At 37.6% G+C, this 21,992-nt stretch overlaps 1 protein-coding gene across 1 annotated transcript in view; it reads left to right on the top strand.

Moving 5' to 3' along the window:
- Positions 1-21,992, top strand: part of olfml2a (olfactomedin-like 2A) — a 59,471-nt gene that overhangs the window by 29,921 nt on the left and 7,558 nt on the right. Inside the window, exons 2-5 of the mRNA XM_056463388.1 lie at positions 10,839-11,102; positions 13,257-13,364; positions 13,717-13,896; positions 15,349-15,616. Coding sequence (XP_056319363.1) covers positions 10,839-11,102; positions 13,257-13,364; positions 13,717-13,896; positions 15,349-15,616 — 820 coding nt within the window. The remainder of the gene's footprint in view (positions 1-10,838; positions 11,103-13,256; positions 13,365-13,716; positions 13,897-15,348; positions 15,617-21,992) is intronic.

Below are 21,992 nucleotides of genomic sequence, written 5' to 3' on the forward strand. Positions count from 1 at the left end.
CTCCATTAAAAGCTCAAGGACTTTACACTGTTAATTTGTGGTATTATGAGATTCAGTTGAATTGAATTGAATTGACTTACTTGTATATCGTTTTTTTTTTTTTTGTCACAGTAATATATAGTTGCAAAAGGAAAACAAATCTCAAGGTATTTTTTAAAAATGCAAATACAAGAAGAATTAAGCAGGTCGCACACCAGAAACACTGCTCTGCGATGCGTAGCGTCGCGCAGCGCCATGCATATCAGAATTCTAAACATTGGTACAAACACTGGCGCCGCAAGTCGGCGGCTGTAGGCGGCTGTCCGCGACACCCAGCCACGACTCAGGACACTGTTCATATTTCTGCTGCACCACAGAGCGCCATCTGAATAGTTTCAGGTTAAATAACGTTAGAATGTGCGCATCTGGTGTGTGATACTTTTAACTGTCATGTGCGCGCCGCGTCACAGCTCTGAGCGGCGCATCCGGTGTGTGACGCCCTTAAATGTACCTTCTCAACTGTTTAAAAAATTTGTATGCGTAAGATAAACGTTTAATGAATAATTAACCTGAAATTATTTTAGTAATGGCTTGTCATCAAGTATTCAGCATATACTACGGTAACTACATCTAAAGACACTGTTTAGATGCTTTATTTTAAGACATTTGTCAGTCGTGTTCATGTTGTGGCTGCATCACCACCTCAGGTGTGTGTTTTTTTCTGATAATACAATAGCCTGTCATCATTTGTTTTGCTTATACTACAGTTACAACACATAAAGACATGTAATGACAGTTTATGATGTCATATTTTAGATATTTGTCAGGTTTTGTCTGAAACTTTTCAGGTTATTGAACACCACCTCGGGTGTGCCTTGTTTTCTAATAATTCAATGGCCTGCCATCCATTATTTTGCTTATACTATATTTACCACAGGGCGGTGCAGTGGCACAACGGGTAGCGCTGTCAACTCAGTGGTTAGCACTGTCGCCTTACAGCAAAAAGGTCGCTATTTCGAGCCTCGGCTGGGTCAGTTGGCATTTCTGTGTGGAGTTTGCATGTTCTCCCCATGTTGGCGTGGGTTTGCTAAAAAGGTGAATTGGGTAAGCTAAAATTGTCCGTAGTGTATGTGTGTGAGCAGCTGGAAGGGAATCCGCTGCTTAAAACAAATGCTGGATATGTTGGCGGTTCATTCTGTTGTGGCGACCCCAGATTAATAAAGGGACTAAGCTGAAAAGAAAAGAATGAATGAATGTTAACCACACCTGCAGAAATTGTCCAGATGTTGTATTTCAGTACATTTGTCTGTTTTTTGCTTGAAACTTTTCAGGTTTTTTGTACTCTGCTTCATGTTGTGGCCACATCATTACCTTTGGGTGTGCCTTATTTTCCAATATTTCTATGGTATAATTAATAATTATGCATACACTAAAACATATTCAAAACGTTTGTCAGGTTTTGTCCTGAAATTTTTCTTGTGTGTAGGACTTGATTGTTACACATTTCATTGAAAGTTTGTTTTGATTTGGTTTTTGAGAGTTGTAGTCTGTAAAATAACTGAAATCATTGTGTGTAGTGGTATGGAACTATAATGCAGTCAAAACCTGCCTGGAATTCATTAATTTTCCTGAAAATCCCTTTCATTTAGAGGCTTTAATTTAGTTATTGAGAAGGGTTTCCCTCAATGATCTTCATTGGACCCTCTGCTCTTTTGTTTATTTATTAACGATTTGCCTAAATTTTGTTCAATCTGCCAGATTCAACTTTGCAGATGCAGATGATACTGTTATTTATTTCTCCCACTCTGATATTTCATATATTCAATCTTCTTTGCAGTTAGACTAATTTATTGCAGAATGGTTTAATAAAAACAAACTTATACTAAATAAAAGGAAGTCTTGTAGTATGGTGTTTTGTTTTTTTTAAATCTCAACAGTTTCACTTGGCACAAATACTAGATTTGATGATGGGTCACCGTTGTCTAATGTTGACGAAGTTAAATATCTAGGCCTTTGGCTCGATATTGAACTGTCCTTTAAAGCCCATATTGATTTCATAATTAAAAAGTCATATCAGTGCTTGGGTTGTCTTTATCTTTCTAATTGTTTTTCATTTAAAGTAAGAAAAAAACTGATCTCTCAATTAATTTTCCCTACTATTGATTATTGCTGATATTATTTATCACAATACCTCTGATTAATTTAAAACCTTTAAATACTGTCTTCAACTCTCTATGTAGATTTGTTTTAAGATGTCCGTTTAGAACCCATCATTGCATATTATATGAAACTCTTGGTTTGCTTCAACCTATGTTCCGCAGACAGTATCATTGGTGTTTATTCCTTTTTAAATGTGCTTATTTTAGTTTCCCCTCTTATTTAAAGCAGTTTTTGGTTCCATTTACCTCCACATATTCTCTTCGTGATATCCAACAGAATTATTTTTTTGTTTCCAGAATTTCAATCGAAAGTGGCCGTAGGTCTTTTCAACACAAAGCTCCTTCCGACTGGAATAATCGTCCTTCCTCTTTTAGATCAATTAAGTCATTTAGTCTTTTCAGGGATAATTTATTTTCTCTTTTGGAAACAACTTGCGGATGTTCCACTTTAAATGTTTATTATTTACTTGTATATCAAATTGTTTGTACTTTTGATTATGTTTTTGTTTATTTAGGCTTTAGACTGTGGGATGTGTTTCAGGTGAAGTGTGCTGCTTGTTTGTTTGCTTGTTTTGTTAGTTGTTTGTTTGTTTATGATGTGAAGTCTGATCTGATGTATTTAATGAGAAAATCTACTCTGATTTGCACATAGTTATAGGATGCATTGTACATATGCTTTAATAAAAAGAAATTACTTTAACCAAGATTAAACTGAGATGTGTCTCCGGGCCTCATCTTCCATTATCAGTAAGGCTATTCCAAAGTTTAAGAGCCAGACGTGAAAACACTCTACTAGTGGACTGCTGTTCTGGGTTCAAACAGAAGCCCTAGGTTTTGCAATCTTAAAGAGCAGGATGGATTGAAGGGATATAGAAGACTAGGGTGATGTAGAGGTCAAAAAAGAATGGACAAAAATATCTGCATCTGAGAGAGATAACATGTTTCATAGCTTAGCAATATTTCCAAGATGAAAGAAGACAGATTTTTGACATGGGATAACATAAGTGGATGTTTAATATAACACCTTGTACTATAGAACCAATGCTAACATTGCTCTCCCAGCAAACAATTTTGTATTTAATAGACATCTAATAGACATCTAAACGTAGACAGCTTGGCTAAAACAGGGCTCGACTTGGGCTGTCAGTGAAACTTTAATAGATGTCTAAGAATAAGCCAAAACTAGACTAGTCATCAAATAGACAGATTGGACAGACTTTGTATGTGTAGTCATTCATTTCTGTTTATTTGATGACTTGTCTAGTTTTGGCCTATTCATAGACGTCTATTAGATTTTCACTGACAGCCCAAATTTAGCCTTGTTTTAGCCAAGACAACTATGTTTAGACGTCTATTAGACATCTATTAGACATCTTTTAAAAACAAAAAAAATGCTTGCTGGGTCTCTTCTAACTTGCATCTGCAAGTTGAATTACAGGTTTTTGTAAGTTATGTTTAACACACTAAGTTATCTTAGTTCAGCTATTTCATCAGGTTACTGTATAGCTGTATGTCATAGCATAGCAATGAAAGCTAATCCAGCAGCATGTACATATATTGTAAATCGCAAGTACGTAGTCTAATGCCCAATTCGCATGGGACTAGTTTTCATCAGTCAACATCTGTAACTTTATGTACGTGATCATATGTATTGAAAATGAAAGTAATCTTACCTGACACTGATATTACAGTAGCCAGTGTTAACAGTTAATGTGATTTGGCTCTTTTGGCTGATTTCATCTTCTTCATTCGTCCGCAGGGCATCAAACACATGTAGCTCAAATATTGGTACAGAGTAAGCAGAAACCCGAGAGTTCTTGCTAGTGAGAGATTGTATGGTAGTTTATGCTGATCAAAGCACACAAGAAAAAGCTGGGAATAAAATGGCAGTAAGACAGGATTAGATTCCTCAGAGGACCACAGAGTTTGCCAAAAACAGTAGGTAATTTGCCCTGGAATATGGTAGATAGAAATTTCAGATAGAAATTTCAAAGTACAACATTCACAAATTACTCTAACAACCTCTGTAAAACTAGTGCTGTCCGAATATTGCTTAAAGCCTGATTTGGACTGCAATTGTTTTTCATGGGGACATCTATAAAAGAAGAATAAACACAGCTCCTCAGTGATTAAACACATGCTTTTGTATGAAAATAAATTTGCAGTGGACATCTGATTTTGCCATCCTACTATGTGATGTAATTTGTATTTATATAGCGCATATATTGCGTATGGCCATACACCCGAAGCACTTCACAATCATGAGGAGGGTCTCTCCACACCACTACCAGTGTGCAGCATCCACTTGGATGATGCGACGGCAGCCATAGGCGACAACGCCAGTGTGTGAGCGCCTGAGCGCCCCCTTCTGGGCCCAATAACACCATTTCTAACAGCAACCCAGTTTTTCCAAGTGATCTCCCATCCAGGTACTGACCAGGCTCAGCCCTGCTTAGCTTCAATGAGTAACCGATCTTGGGCTGCAGGGTGATATGGCTGTGTCTCACATGATCAGTCAGATGATCAGTCAGTGAAATTAATACTGTACGTACAGTAGGATCCCCAAGTGTGGCCCATGAGATATACGGTCAAATGATAAACGGTCTAAACATGGACACAAACTATCTAGCACTTTGGTAATGTGTTTTTAAGTGCACAAGATGCCACTTCAGCTGCAAAATAATGCAAAGTGCAAACGTATGGTGCATTTGAGTGGCCAAAGAGCATTTACAAAACAGATTTTTGATTGATCTCATTTAAAAACTCAGAGCTGTAGATAGCAAATAAATCAACACACAACCTTAGTGTTTGTCAATAAATGGTAGGTCACTCAGTCTTGGAAAAACACTGGCTGCGTCCAGTTTCAGACGCAGCCAGTGTTTTTCCAAGTCTACTACTCAGTAGGTACTGCATTTGAATTTAAACGTACAATTTTTTTTATTGTAGTATTTTTGTTATTGTTTCATTTTCTTTGTATTTGTATGATCTCAATTTGTGTACTTTTCTGTATATTCTAATAATGATACAAAAATAATAATAAAAAATGAAATTAAAAAAGAATTCAAACGTACTACTCAGTTGTTTGAAAAAAATACGTTCTATAGAGTATGAATGTGAGCAGTATGAATGGAATTCGGACGCACTACATCCGCCATTTTGTCTTAGTCACATGACCTACCTGTGTCAGTTGCGTCGCTTCACTCCCATTCATGACTTCATGGAAGTAGTAAGACTTTCGTGTACTTCTTGCATACTGATTTTTGAATTCTATGAATTCAGACATACTACTCAGCTCGCATACTGATTTTAGTATACTGTATAGTATGGAAGTATGCGGCAGCCACTGACATTCTAGATTGAGACACCACCTAGAGAAACAATTATCATCTGAATAGAGCTTAAAGTGTCACGAAACACCAAAACACATTTTTTGAGATGTTGACAGTCATATGTGTGTCCTACGCTGCTAAAAAAAACTATCAGGACGCATTTATTTTACAAAAAAGTAAAAATTGGTTGTTTTTGCGTTCTTGAGCAAATTCGTTCTTCCGGTTTGAAAATAAATTTTGAAGCTACATCACGGCGATTAAATCTTTGTGTGAATTCCAGCGTGTAGACTGGATGTCTGTTGCGGTGGGTACAACGTGACGTCTTTGAGCTCTCAGCGATAATTCATGAGAAGACTTCCAAGTCTTTCCAGACTGCCAATCAGCACGATCTATTGTGTATGAGGTGCAACTTCATTAATATGCATGATAGCTTTAAAGTTTTTACCTGTTACTTGTATGTGTTTAGACCACAGAGAGACGCCACGTTGTGTTGGCAACCGTAATTAAAACATGTGGAGGAAGAATTGTTTGGAGACATGGGCCGTCAGTGTTGCTTTATAAATGTGCTGCAAAAAAGGTTTTGTTTTCAATTCCCCGCTATGAGAGCGCAGCTGGACTCACCTGTGGATTACAGTGGTCTGCTAACATGCGACAAAAATACATTTGTAAGGAACATTTTTTACCCGAGAGCTTTTCACGTCTGAAACTGGTGAAATCTGGATTTGCCGCTTAACTTCTTTTAAAAAAGACTCGGTTCCAGTTTGTGTTGATTTTCCTGTCTTTACAGATTTGCTAAGTTTGTGATCAGTGTTCTTTGTTGATGTTTATTCAGAGGCAAAGTTAGTTAGCATCCTCAACAGTACTCTTCCAGTTTTTAAAAACATACCTTAGTCAAAATGATTTAGTTACTAAGTTTACAGTACGTCAATCTCACTACAATATTATAGAGTCAAATTCCTGCTGTAAATGCTGCTCTCATGTAAACACCTTAATCAAACATATACAGTCTTGTAGAATTTTCACCGCATTTTGTGACAGGATAGTCTATACACACACGGCTTTCTGACGCTACCTACAGAGTGCATCGAAGTTACAGAGAAATGTGACGGTTTTTTCTCCCATTCGCTATGTGGTATCAAACGTTCCATGAAAACAACACTCTTCCAGCAGTTCCTCGCATCCAATATCTCATTTGTCACCGGGGGCATACCCTGTGTCTGTGTGTTCCTTCGCCTCTGTGAAAATCAGTGGATCCTCGAACCGAAAATTCCCATTTTTATGCAAATCCTCCCCTCTTTCACCACTCAACACTCCCACATATACAGAGCTGGACACACCCACTTTCCTTTTTTTTTGGGAAGGGGGGGGGGGGGGGGGGTTCATGGCCCTTTAACACTGATCCTTGAGGCACTCAATACTTCTCCGGCATTACATTTGACAGTTGTCTGTTCACATCTACAAAATGGTAGAATCTGATAGGTGATTTAAACCATCTTAAAGTTGTCTCTGGACACCTCAGGTCATCCAACCAGTAACAATTAAACATTCCTCTGGCTAGATTGAAATATCGAGTTGACTGAGCCTTTGCTGTTCCTGCTCCCAAAGTCTTGAACAGCCTTCTGGTTTCACAAAATCCTTATTTTCTCTCTGGCTTTTAAATGTACTGTTATGAATGTTATGTTATGTTTTAAATGTACTGTGCTATTTCAGGTAAATTATTATTGTACAATTCATGTTGGTCATGGTGTTAATGTTGTCAGTATTTGCTTGAATTTACAGAACCTTGGTCAACAATCGTTTTTATTAATGCTATATATGAAAACGAGTTATGCCTTCAAATTCATATTTATAACCCAATCAAACAATGTTGTTTAACTTTTCAGATCCTTTCTCCATCTCCGTCTGCAGTACAAAATCAACAGCAGCAAGTTGTTTTGGCAGAGAGAAAAAAAAATCGGAACATCTGTGCATCATTTACTACTTCTTCCTTAATCATATATGCCGTCATTCCACATTTGTCCAGTCTGTGGGTTCAACCCCTGTGGCTTCACATATTCTCTTTTCGCTTTTACTGCTACTGTTCATGAAGCTCGATTTATTAGTGCTGTCAGCATCAAGTAGGCATTACGAAGGCTTTTTGAAGCACATGTGGCGACATCCCCATATACGGACTGTCTCCATATTCAACAGCACCTGGCTTTTATGAAGCTTCATATCAGTCCAATTATTGCTTTATGGTGCAAATACATACCCTGTAAATGATATTCACATGTATCTCACTGGATGTCATGCAAGGCTGTTATTGAGAAATTAGAGATGTACTGTCAAACTGCGAGGTGCTGCAGGATGTGGCTTGAAAACAAGTTGTTTATGGGAGAAGGTGCAAATCCACTCAGGATCTATCACTGGGCTGAATTTATGGGAATCTCGAGCCCCAGGCTGTCTTCAAAGCCAGTGCCATGGTAAAAGAGCTAGCGCTAACTGACAACAGATGTGTGCGTGAGAGAAAGAAAGAGTTGTTTTCTGTATCTACTCCAAAGGTAGTGATCTTGATTCATAAAATGTAGATAGATTTTTGTGTATTGGAATTGTAGATAAGACTTTAAATGGATGTGAAATGCCATATATCTGTCAAGAAGTGAATGTTGGAGTTTCTGTATATGTTCTCCAAAAGTAATGGTCTTTATTTATAAAATGTAGACACCAGATAGATATTTTTTGGTTTTGTGTATCTCGAAATTGGAGATAAGACTTTAAATGGATGTGAAATGCCACAGATTTGTTAAGTAGAAGTAGTGAAGGATTGGGAGAAAGTTCAAATTGTGGACACTTGTTATAGGGAACGGTAAAGTTTCACTGCAGTGGTTGAAATCGCAATGGTTGATCATTTCCAGAGCATCAGGGTTCAAATCTGTTTTAGTGTTCAAGGTAAATTAGCAGCTTTCATATCCTGAAGCGCAGAGTGGCTTAAATCTGATGATTGAAGAGGGACATGAAAGGGTTAAGTTCCAGTAGTATTTCATGTCACTTCCATGGCAGTTTGAAGGATTTGGTTTGATCTTCATGTCAAGAGTTATTTGAAATATTATACTTCACATAATTCAATACATGTAAATGCTAAATTGTATGTGACTGCCGTTTAAAATCAAGCTATACTACTGTTCAAAAGTTTGTGCTCAGTTCTTTTTGAAAACTTTTGTTCAGAAAGGCTACATTAAATTGTTCAAAAACATGTATAATGTTACATTTGTTTTGTTTATTCCTTTAAAAATCTGTTTTACACTGAAAATAATAATCATTGGTGCAAAAGGAGATCTTGGAAAATGCTAACGCTAGCCTGATAGCACCAAAAGCCATATTTCAATTCAATTCATCTTTATTTCTATAGCGTTTTTACAATGTAGATTCAAAGCAGAAGAAGTTCTAGTCAATTTAAACTGCTTCAGTCCAGTTTTCAGAGTTGAAGTTCAGATAGCATTGTAGCTATGATTTTGCTCACAAGACAATGCTGTTGTATTGTGTTGATGTTGCGCACTAGACAACAATGTTATATTGTACTGATGTTACGCACTAGACAATGCTGTTGTATTATACTGATGTTGTGCACTAGACAATGCTGTTGTATTGTATTGATGTAGTGCACTAGACAACAATGTTTTACATATGTTGCGCACTAGACAATGCTGTTGTATTGAATTGATGTTGTGCACTAAACAATGCTGTTGTATTGTATTGATGTTGTGCACTAAACAATGCTGTTGTATTGTATTAATGTTGTGCACTAAACAATGCTGTTGTATTGTATTGAGGTAGTGCACTAGACAACAATGTTTTACATATGTTGCGCACTAGACAATGCTGTTGTATTGAATTGATGTTGTGCACTAAACAATGCTGTTGTATTGTATTGATGTTGTGCACTAGACAACGATGTATTGTATTGATGTTGTGCACTAAACAATGCTATTGTATTGTATTGATGTTGTGCACTAGACAACGATGTTGTATTGTGTTGATGTTTTGCACCAGACAAAGATGTTGTATTGTATTGATGTTGCGCACTAGACAATGATGTTGTATTGTGTTGATGTTTTGCACTAGACAACGATGTTGTATTGTATTGATGTTGCGCACTAGACAACGATGTTGTATTGTGTTGATGTTTTGCACTAGACAACGATGTTGTATTGTATGGATGTTACGCACTAGACAACGATGTTTTACTGATGCCGCGCACTAGACAACGATGTTGTATTGCATTGATGTTTCGCACTTGACAACAATGTTTTATTGTATTGATGTAGCGCACTAGACAGCGATGTTGTATTGCATTGATGTTTTGCACTAGACAACAATGTTTTATTGTATTGATGTTGCGCACTAGACAACGATGTTGCATTATATTGATGTTGCGCACTAGACAACTATGTTGTATTGTATTGATGTTGCGCACTAGACAGCGATGTTGCATTATATTGATGTTGCGCACTAGACAACTATGTTGTATTGTATTGATGTTGCACACTAGACAGCGATGTTGCATTATATTGATGTTTGCGCACTAGACAGCGATGTTGCATTATATTGATGTTGCGCACTAGACAGCGATGTTGCATTATATTGATGTTTCGCACTAGACAACGATGTTGTATTGTATTGATGTTGCGCACAAGACAGCGATGTTGCATTATATTGATGTTTCGCACTAGACAATGATGTTGTATTGTATAGCTGTTGCGCACTAGACAATATTGTATTGTATTGATGCTGTGCACTAGACAACATTAAAACAACACACCATGTAACATTCTCCAGAGAGAAAATTTTATAGTACAGTTAGTAATTACAATACCAAACTAAAGAAGGTTGAACCGCATTCGTGAACATGCCTTTCTTTGCATGGGTACACAGAGATATGCAATTCCATATTTTGAGATGCAGATAGGACAGCCTATCGTAATGTTCGGACTGTATGTTTTGATTGTACAATCTTTTCTTGGTCCTACACCTTCCACAGATTATTAAAAGACATATAAATACATTTGGACCACTTAATTTAATGATTTTTATAAGGCTGTGAAGAAACTTACAACCAGAATAATAAAAATAGTTTCTGAAGACAATCACCTGTTGCACCTTTAAGCACTGAATCAGAAAGTTTGTTCATCACGTGACAATAAAATAAAAAAACAAGCTTTGCCAGCACATGATTCAATTTTAAATTAAAAAATAAATACATATGCATAATTAACAAAAAAACAACATCACATGATTAAGTTCCAAATAAATACATATACAAATTAATTTGATGTAACCCAAAACATCAAGCAATGAAAGCTCTTCTATATTCTTTTGCCTCTCTTGTGTTCAGATCTTCGGTGAGCCAGAGCCGGTCAAGATGATATCAGAGGGTTCCGACTGCCGCTGCAAGTGTGTGATGAGGCCGTTGAGTATCGAGGCCTGCTCTAGACTCCGTGACGGAAGCCTACGGGTGGATGATTTCTACACGGTAGAGACGGTGAGCTCCGGTTCTGACTGTAAGTGTTCCTGCACGGCTCCTCCGTCCTCACTCAACCCCTGCGAGAATGAGTGGAGAACGGAAAAACTCAGGAAACAAGCCCCTGAACTACTCAAGGTAAAAAAACTGCTATTTTTATCAGACCAACTGAATTTAATTATATTGTGTGTTCTAATGTTTATATGAAAATAATTTTTTTAATTAGGAATGTTCTGTGTCTGCACTGACGCAATCAAATAGAAGCTATTAAAATCAGTGAAATGTCTGTCTGCATTGATTATGATGAGACATTACCAGTAAACTGATTCTCCATAGTATTATATCTAATGTAGTCCACATGCTTGTGCTACTTCTGACAATATTAGTAATGAAGCCGGAATGCTCAGTTTGACCTGATGTGGCACAATGGGACATCATTTAACTCAGTGTAGACATGATGTAAGATGTTCACAGGCTATTATTTGGCAAAAAGTTCAGATCCTACCTTACCTTTTTAAGATTGTCAAGACTTACTTTTATCTTTTTTAGATGTTCAGTTTAGTTCTTTGATATTTTTATGATGTTTAGGCACAATTTGGTATTTTTAAAGGGATAGTTCACCCAGAAACGAGAATTTACTCACTATTTACTTACCATCAAATGGTTCCAAACCTTTATGACTTTTTTTTCTGTTAAACACAAAAGAAGATATTTTGAAGAAAAGTGAAAACCAGAAAGTCAATAGTTACCGGATTATAGCTTTTTTCAGAATATCTTCTTTTGTGAAGGGAAGGGTGAGTAAATGATGACTTTTTGGAGGGTGAACTGTCTCTCCATGGCTTTTAAGTATTTTTAATAATTCTTTTAGATGTTCAGGCTATAATTTAGTGCATATTTTGCCATTTTTAAGAAGTTAAGCCTAATATTTGTTTTATATTTTGAACATGTTCAGATCTTAATTTAACTTTTTTTTTTAAAGACATTCTGGTCTTACCTTTATTTTAAAAAGGTTATGTCTATGATGGATAAAATGCTTATAGGATTTCCATGCATTTATTTGATATTTTCATATCTTTTACCTTGTTTAGATTATCAGACTTTATATTGAATGTTTATAAGACATTTAGGTCCTTCTTTTACATTTTTTGTAATGTTCAGAGCAGGAATTTGCCATATTTAAGACATTCTGGCTTTACAATTACAATTGTGTTTCCAAGCAAAGTACGAGAGAGAGAGAGGGTGGTAGGGATGGGAAATGTCCTCAAGTCAGGATTCGAACTCGGGATGCCTTGATGTGCTATGCTGGCATGCTAACCACTAGGCTATTGCGCCAAGTGCTTCTATTTTTTTTTACACAAATTTTTAAAACCTATTTTGCCGTTAAGACATTCGTTTTCCTTTTCTTTTAAAAGATGCTCATGGTGTAATTTGGCACTTTGTAAGATATTCAGCTTTTACTTTTAATTATTTTTTAGATAAGGTTAAACTTGGTATTTGATGCGATGTTCAGCATTCATTTGTAAATTTCTAAAATATTCTTTCTATACTTTTACATTTTAGAATTTTATTCTATAATTGCTAATTATATAAAATGTTTTTTATTTTATTTTATTTTAATTTATTTATTTTTTCTAATGCTTTGCTTCTTAGACTTTACACACCTGAAACTTGTCTATAGCACTTGTTCACTGCTGCTCTTATAGTTGTGTAAATTGCTTCCTTGTCCTCATTTGTAAGTCGCTTTGGATAAAAGCGTCTGCTAAATGACTAAATGTAAATGTAAATGTATTTATAAGGTGTTCATGTCTTAATTCACCATTTTCTAAGATAATCCAGCCATAAAAAAAGATTCTCAAGCTGTTCTTTGATCATTTTTCAATTCAATGTCCAGACCTTAAATTGATATTTTGTAAGCCGTTTAGCTTCAATTTTCCTTTTTAAAAGTAGTTCAGGCGTGAGTTAAACAGAAGACAATCTCTCTATGGGGAGTCAAAATGATTTTCTGTTGTAATAGAAAGCATGCCGCAGATGCTATCGATTACAACAGAAATCCATTTTGGCTTTTTTGTTTGCTTTTCCAAACTGAAAAATGTTCATTTCTGTGCTAATCAGCAGCACACAGCAGAAACTGTCCAGAGATACACTGTGAGAAAGAAAAATACAGTCCATTTTCACAAAACTAAATTCTGGTGCCATATATAAGAGCCAAGAAAATATATACAGTATAAGCACGTATGTCCAGTGTGGATACATATGAAATATTATATTTTGTTTTATTATTATTCTGTGTAGCTCCATTCCATGGTGGATCTGCTGGAAGGAACATTGTACAGTATGGATCTGATGAAGGTGCATGCCTACATGAACAAAGTTGTGGCTCAGATGAACACATTAGAAGAGGTAATCAGCTGATGGATTTGACTTTAAGAAATAGTTCACCCAAAAAGTAAAATTCTGTCATCATTTACTCATCCTCAACTTGTTCCAGACCAGTTAGATTTCTTTTTGCTGTTGAACACAAAAGAAGGTAAACTCAAGAAGGATAGAAACCTGTAATCATTGACTTCCTAATATTTGTTTTTTCCACGCCTATGGTTACAACATTCTTCAAAACAGCACAAAAAAGGTCAAACTGGTTTGAAACAGCTAAAGAGTGAGTAAATGAGACATCATTTATATTTTAGGATGAACTATACCATCCATTTTTAAAAATTGCTAGAAGTATGACACTGTCTTGATGATCTCTTCCTAGACCATAAAAACAAATCTCACCAGGGAAAATGAGTTTGTGAGGGACAGCGTAGTGAACCTGTCCAATCAGCTGAAGCGATATGAGAACTACTCTGACATCATGGTGAGCATCAAGAAAGAGATCTCCAGCCTGGGCCTGCAGCTGTTGCAGAAAGACGCCGCCTCAGACAGTAAAGCACAGGTAACACACTTTCTCAAGCATAAAAACCAGATGTGGGTCGAGTAGCCAAATATTTCACTCAAGTACAAGTAAAACTACTTATAGCCTTCAAAACAACCAAGTAGATGCATAGACCAAAATAATCGCAGAAATAATGTATCTGAAAAAAGCCTGCAGAGTCTCAGAAATAAAAAAAATATGCAAACGAGATGACGTAATTGAAGCAATTTACTGACAAAAACGTATACAAATACTGAGAAATTTACTGTGGGAAGCAGAAAGTGTCCGACTTCAAACTCCTGCTCGACTGCATCCGGCAATTCTTGCCAATCGGTTCGCGTAGCGCCGTATCATATCAAACATACTTACTACTTTCTAATATAGGTAGCAAAACCACACTCAGGCCCAATTCTCAATGCAGTTACTGCATCATTTAGAAGGATTTGTAAACACATCATTAACTAATTAATAATTTAAAAAATCATGTTCATTATAAATTTCACAGCTAGGAAGGAACACTGCTGAATGTAGTGAAATAGTTATATAAATGAAACGTATTTAGAAAGAGTATAACATTTCTTACAAATAAAACAAAAAGTCTGAAAATGTAATGAAGTAAATGTAATGTGCTACTACCAGTGTTGGGTAAAGTTACATTTAAAAGTAATATATTACAATCGTGAGTCACAAATGTATCACTTAGTTACTTCTTAAGGAAAGTGGTGTGAAAGTATTCATTCATTCATTCATTCATTCATTTTCTTGTCGGCTTAGTCCCTTTATTAATCTGGGGTCCCACAGTGGAATGAACCGCCAACTTATCCAGCATTTGTTTTATGCAGCGGATGCCCTTCCAGCTGCAACCCATCACTGGGAAACACATATACACTCAATCACACACACATACACTACGGACAATTTAGCCTACCCAATTCACCTGTACCGCATGTCTTTGGACTGTGGGGGAAACCGGAGCACCCGGAGGAAACCCACGCAGGGAGAACATGCAAACTCCACACAGAAACGCCAACTGACCCACCCAAGGCTCAAACCACCGACTTTCTTGCTGTGAGGCGACACTTTCACACGGCCACTGCGTCACCCGTGTAAAAGTATGTGTTATATTATTTTTGTCTTTTTTTATTTATTTATAGGCTTATGATTGTAGTGTCAACCCACACACACATGCACATACGTACACACACATGTTGAACTCTCCATAGTCGTAATGTATTTTATACAGTAAAAAACACTTGACACAAAATTTTGAAATTTGAATGTGATAAAACCCCGTTATTTATTATTTTTGAGCATTTTTAATTAAGAGTACACAAGGCATGTTCTTGTAAATCACCTTAGAGTACAACTAGGTCATACCAATATACAAATCTCTGTCCTTGTAAACCACCAAAACCAGTACACATACACAATTCCATAAGACAAGGCCTGTAAATCGAACCTCTATAATTCCAGGGCACTGAGAGCAAAAAGTCCAAGGAGGCCTTAAAACCGCCCAACAAGAAACCCCCAGCTGTCAAACCTCCACCCAAACAGCCTAAAGAAAAACCTGTCAAGCCCAAGAAAGAGGCTCCCGCCAAAGCATCAAAACCTGCGAAGCCAGACCCCACCCCCAAAACCAAGACCTCAGTGCACCAGACAGGGGTCATCAGGGGGATCACATACTACAAAGCGTCTAAGAGCGAGGACTCAGAGTCACATTCAGTGGGGAGAGCAGAAAGAGGTATGAAGATCATGCACATCACATCTGTGTTCAATTGATGTTTTCTGCAAAACACCTCACTGTAGTTTTAGAAACAATCTCTCTCTCTCTCTCTCTCTCTCTCTCTCTCTCTCTCTCTCTCTCTCTCTCTCTCTCTATATATATATATATATATATATATATATATATATATATATATATATATATATATATATACTGCAGTGGTGTAGTCCTAAGAAAAAAGGTGGTGTACTATTACACCCGACCCAAATTTTAATTGAAAGTAGGCAAAGAAATGCTTTCTTCAAAATATCTTCTTTTGTGTTCAACAGAAGGTAAAAAGACAAACCGGTTTGGAACAAGTAAAGGTTGAGTAAATGATGACAATTTTCATTTTTTTGGGAAAACTACCCATTTAGAAAGAAAAAATAAATTAAACAAATTTGTTCGTTTTAAAGGGAGATGCAAATAGTCTAATCCTATTTAATGAATTATATTTACCTTATAGTGCCCAAGCAGCCTTGGAGATTGGCTTTATGTATACAGTATGTAGTTTATATAATAATTTTAATACTGAAAAAAAGAGTCAATCAAGATAGTTACAACAATTTAGTAAACTTTTATTTAAGTTAATTCAATAGGGCCTGTGCAAACATGGAAAGACAGCTTTTTTACTTACTTTCTTTACTGGCTTGTTACTTTACATGTAATAGGTTCCTTTAAACATCAATCAGCCATTATGTCACATTCGTGCATGCTTGTTTTAAACCAAACTATTAGAGGAATCTGTCTTCTGTTGTTGCTATTTTATACTAGTAGTTACCCTTATAAATAGCATATTGTTACGCAATTTATGAGTAGTCTTTGCCTCATCGTTTTTAGTGTTATATATAGTGTCGTTCTCTGTAGTGGTAGGCATGATTAAGACAAATGTGAAATACTGATGTACAGGGGCGATTTTAGGATTTGAATTTTAGGGCGGATCAGGAACAGATCCTTTTGGGGTAAACAAAGAAAAAATTACATTTTCAAGTAAGAATTTTAAATAATAAACTAAAATTAGGGAAGTTTAATCAGAAAAATAAGTGAGTATACTGAGGGTATATGCAATTATTGATCCTCAAAAGTGGTAATACCCAAACAGCTTCTGGAAAAAAGTAGGCATACTGAGTATACGTGGGTATAGCAAGGACTACACCACTGATATACTGTATACACTCACCAGTCACTTTGTTAGGTACACCTAACTAGTACCGGGTTGGACCCACTTGTCTTCAGAACTGCCTTAATTCTTCGTGGCATAGATTCAACAAGGCACTGGAAATATTCCTCAGAGTTTTTGGTCCATATTGACATGATAGCATCACACAGTTGCTGCAGATTTGTCAGCTGCACATTCAGTCAACCACATCCCAAAGGTGCTCTGTTGGATTAATATCTGGTGTCTGTGAAGGTCATTTGAGTACTGTGAATTCATTGTCATGGTTAAGAAACCAGTCTGAGATGACTTGCACTTTATGACATGGCACGTTATCCTGCCGGAAGTAGCCATCAGAAGATGAATACACTGTGGTCATAAAGGGATGGACATGGTCAGCAACAATACTCATGTAGGCTTTGGCTTTGACATGATGCTCAGTTGGTACTAATGGGTCCAAAGTGTGCCAAGAAAATATCCCCCACACCATTACACCACAACCACCAGTCTGAACCGCTAATACAAGGCAGAAGGGATCGATGCTTTTATGTTGTTGACACCAAATTCTGACTCTATCATCCGAATGTCGCAGCATATATCAAGACTCGTCAGACCAGGCAACATTTTTTCTATCTTCTATTGTAAAATTTTGTTGAGCCTGAGCGAATTGTAGCCTCAGTTTCCTATTCTTGGCTGACAGGAGTGGCACCCGGTGTGATGTTCTGCTGCTGTAGCCCATCTGTCTCAAGGTTGGACGTGTTGTGCGTTCAGAGATGCTCTTCTGCACACCTCGGTTATAACAAGTGGATATTTGAGTTACCGTTGCCTTTCTATCAGCTCGAACCAGTCTGGCCTTTCTCCTCTAACCTCTGGTATCAACAAGGCATTTGCGCTCACAGAATTGCCGCTCACTGGATATTTTCTCTTTTTTTGGACCATTCTCTGTAAACCCTAGAGATGGTTGTGCGTGAAAACCCCAGTAGATTAGCAATTTCTGAAATATCATCCCACGCTCAAAGTCACTTAAATCCCCTTTCTTCCCCATTCTGATGGAATGATGATCGTCTTGACCATGTCTACATGCCTAAATTCATCAAGTTGCTGCCATGTGATTGGCTGATTCGAAATTTGCGTTAACGAGCAGTTGGACAGAAGTTGCCAGTGAGTGTATGTCATTATTTAAGAAGTGCCATCTAAATTCTTTTTCTAAAATTAGCATTTTTCTCAAGCTCCTATACTTATGTTTACTTATTTAACATCAAAGGCAAGGGAAATAACAAATTAATTAATTAATTTATTTATTTATTTATTAACATAAAAGGGTTTTACTCAACTCATACATAGGAGCCTGAGAAAAATGCTCATTTTAGGAAAACATTTCAGACAGCTCTTTTTTTGTTTTTTGCATATGAACTCTTAATATTTACTGAAAAGTAATAATGTTTATATTGCACTTAACACAGTAGTTTGCATTAAAGAAAACAGTTCACAGTAGTAAAATATGTAAATGTGTACGTGTTGCTTTCAGTTAGATTTAAAATAAGGATTCAGTTTCTTCTATACATAGCTCTTTAATATATATATAGCTCTTTAATGTTAATGTTTTTATTGTCACTACTTGTGAATGTCTGTAAAAGGACTGATCTTGTTTGGTTGATAATTGATATAGGTTACATGATGGAGGTAATTTTAGGTATTGTAATCTGACTAATTTCTGATTACTTTTAAAGTACTTTTGACCTGATTGATTATTTCTTTGATTTTGGTTATTTTGTATCATACTGATATAAAAATACAAAGAAGAAGAAGAAAATACCATTCATAGTTTTTTTACCCACCCCTTACTGAAGACATAATCAACTGTTTACATAAATGTTCTTTACACAATGAGGATCTTGATGTAACTATTTGTGTATTTGACAATTGAAGGGCTTTGAGACAAGTCGAGAGCAATAGATATAGCAATACACATTGTACCTTTCTTTAGGCACTATAAGCTGTATTTAACATACCCCAGTACATAGGATTTGGGAATTTATGTCATGTTTTCTGGGGATTTTGAACAGGTTGCTTGCACCTGTGCTTTTTGCGATCCAAGAACTCTGTGGTACACTCAGGCACATGCGGTAAAACAGTACAGGAGGTATAAGAGTATAAAGTTAAGGGAAACATTTTATTGTTTATATTTCACAAGTCTCTCGTAAATGAGTCTGGATCTCCCTCTTATTTTCTGTAAAATCCCTGCATAATCCCTTTCCTCTTATATTTTATTTCTTGTTAAAATACTTTCTTAATTGTGAACACCAGAATAGCCCATGGTTAGGAAAAGGCCTTCTCTTCTAACAGATCTGGATCTGAAATTTACAGTCCACAGCTTTTTCAGCTGTTCTTGTGCAGGAAGTATTTTGCAGATTAAGTTTTCCCCATAGTGATTAAAAAATGTCTTTGCTTGTTAAAGCATTATAAACCATGAAATCAGCCAAATCAACCAACTTTAGGGTGAATTGCAACATTAAAAACTTTGATTTGATGCAGAGAATTGTGAGCAAATTGGTCTAAAAGACCAAGTTATAAGACTACAAACTACAAAACTACAATCCCAACTGACAACTCACAACTGACTTCAGTCACAGCCTTAGATCAAATTACTGAAATAAAACATTTAACACAAGGCAGAATTCCAATTATACCCTTTAGCCCTTGCTCTTTCCCTATCGCTCATTTTTACATTCACGTGAAGGGGAGGGATGTCCCAATTCCCTTTAGCTTGTAGGTGTAGGGGTAAGAGGAATGGCTGTACAGCCCTTTAATTGCAGATTTTTTAGGACCACAGTACAAACTTAGGGGTATGAGAGTTATCTCTGAAAACACCAGCTACAACAGGAACATGGCTGCAAAACTGAGGAAGGGGTTTGTAAAATGTATAACGAACGTAAATGTAAAACGAAGGTTAAAAAACGGTCATTAATAAGGATTTTACTGTTTTGCGGTCATGATTTGCAAAGAAAAGTTTCGAAAAAAACCCCATTGAATTTCGCTTCTGATAGTCCCTTAATAACAGTAAAATATTACACATCATATTTTAAATTCTGTTACCTGATGACTTGACAGAATAGGCCACTCTGTCAGAATAGTTTAATCATAATTTGTACAGCACAACTGGTAAAATGTTAATTTCTTGTGGTTACATCCATTGGTCAAGTTTTAGAAACACATTAAAATGTCTGAATCCCTCAAAATAAGCACATGTCAAGAATCCGCTGATGAATCTCAACATCTTATCTCATCTCGTTTTCATCCATTTTTCTGGGGCCAGGTCTTAAGAGAGAACTCCAGACTTCCCTCTCCCCAGACACCTCCTCCAGCTCCTCCGGGGGGCTGTGAGACATAGTCCCTCCAGCTTGCCCTGGGTCTTCCCAGAGGCCTCCTCCCGGTGGGACATGCCGAGAACACCTCCCCAGGCATTCTCTCGATGTGGAGGAGCAGTGGCTCTATGCCGAGCTCCTCCCAGGTGACAGAGCTCCTCACCCTACCTATAAGTGTGCGCCCTGCCACCCTGCGAAGGAAACTCAATGCAAACCAAACTCCTACTCCGTTAATGCAAGGATAAGACAGCCCTTAACAGAGCGCCTCTGACCCCATACTCCCAGAGCACCCTCCACAGAATGCCATGAGGGACACGGTCAGTGCTTTCTCCAAGTCCACACAACACATGTGGACTGGTTGGGCACACCTCTATGAAACCTCGAGTACCCCGGTGAGGGTATAGAGCTGGTCCAGTGTACCATGGCCTGGACAAAAACCGCATTGTTCCTCCTAGATCCTAGGTTCAACCATCGGCTGTATCCTCCTCTCCAGTACCCTGACATAGACTTTCCCAGGGAGGCTGAGGAGTGTGATCCCCCTATAGTTTGAGCACATCTTCCGGTCCCCCTTCTTAAAATTGGGAACCACCAGCCAAGTTGCCCAGTCCAGAGGTACTGTCCCCGAACTCCATGCAATATTGTAGAGACGTGCCAGCCAAGACAGCCCTACAATATCCAGAGACCAAATATACACAGAGTGAATCTCATCCACCCCTGCTGCTTTGCCACTGCAGAGCTTGCAAACTACCTCAGTGACCTCAGCTTGGGTGATGGGGGAGTCCACCCCTGCATCCCCAGTCTCTGCTTCCTCAAAGAAAGACATGTCAGTGGGGTTAAGGAGATCCTCAATGTATTCCTTCCACCGTCCGACAACATCCCCAGTCAAGGTCAACAGCTCCCGACTTTTGCTGTAAACAGTGTCGATGTGGAGCTGCTTTCCCCGCCTGAGGCGCCGGATGATTTGCCAGAATCTCTTTGGGGCTGACCAATAGTCTTCCTTTATGGTCTCCCCGAACTCTACCCAGGCCAGAGTTTTTGCTTTGCTACCATCTGGGCTTCAGCACGGTTGGTCGTCTGGGTACGTCTGGGTCAGCTGCCTCAGGAGTCCTGTAAGCCAACCAAGCCCTGTAGGACTCCTTCAGCTTGACGGCATCCCTTACTTCTGGTGTTTACCACCGGGTTTGTAGATTGCAGCCTCGACAAGCACTACAGACCTTACGGCCACAGCTGAATCTCAACAATGGTGACAAATATCTTGCAACAGTGAATACTGGGAGAATCATAACATCCATGAATCCCAGCATGCACTGTGGCATTAAATTTGTCTGAATAATGCACTGCTGGCTCTCAATAGGCTGAACCACATGATTTCTGTTATCAGTCCAGCACAGCATTATCATGAAGGACATTTTTACTTTGAAATCTGCACTGAAGCAGTTGCTCTCCATTGTAAAATGCATCTCTTGAGAAAGTGTTGTTATTTTAGTGAAATTCTAGTCTTTATTTCTTCATTTCATCAACAAAAACTCTCCTTAGGGATAAAATAATTTCCATTTCTCTCCAGAATCAAATATGAAACAGTGAAACGCAGGGCAAATGTTTGCTGAGGCGTCCAAAATGATTACAGTAACAGTCCCTGTGTCCTGGAATGACAGATTAATATCTGATGTACTTATGTCTCTCGTCCACATGTTTAATGTTCCAGACGCTCCCACAGGGCAGGAAGAAAAGGCTCAGATTAGGTTCTCTCCACTGACATTGTCTTACGGAGATCTGTTGTACATGGCATGAGATGAAATGGGCTCAAGCGTAGGAATGTTGAATCCAAGCATTG

This window comes from Danio aesculapii, chromosome 8, assembly GCF_903798145.1.
Source record: "Danio aesculapii chromosome 8, fDanAes4.1, whole genome shotgun sequence".
NCBI lineage: Eukaryota > Metazoa > Chordata > Actinopteri > Cypriniformes > Danionidae > Danio > Danio aesculapii.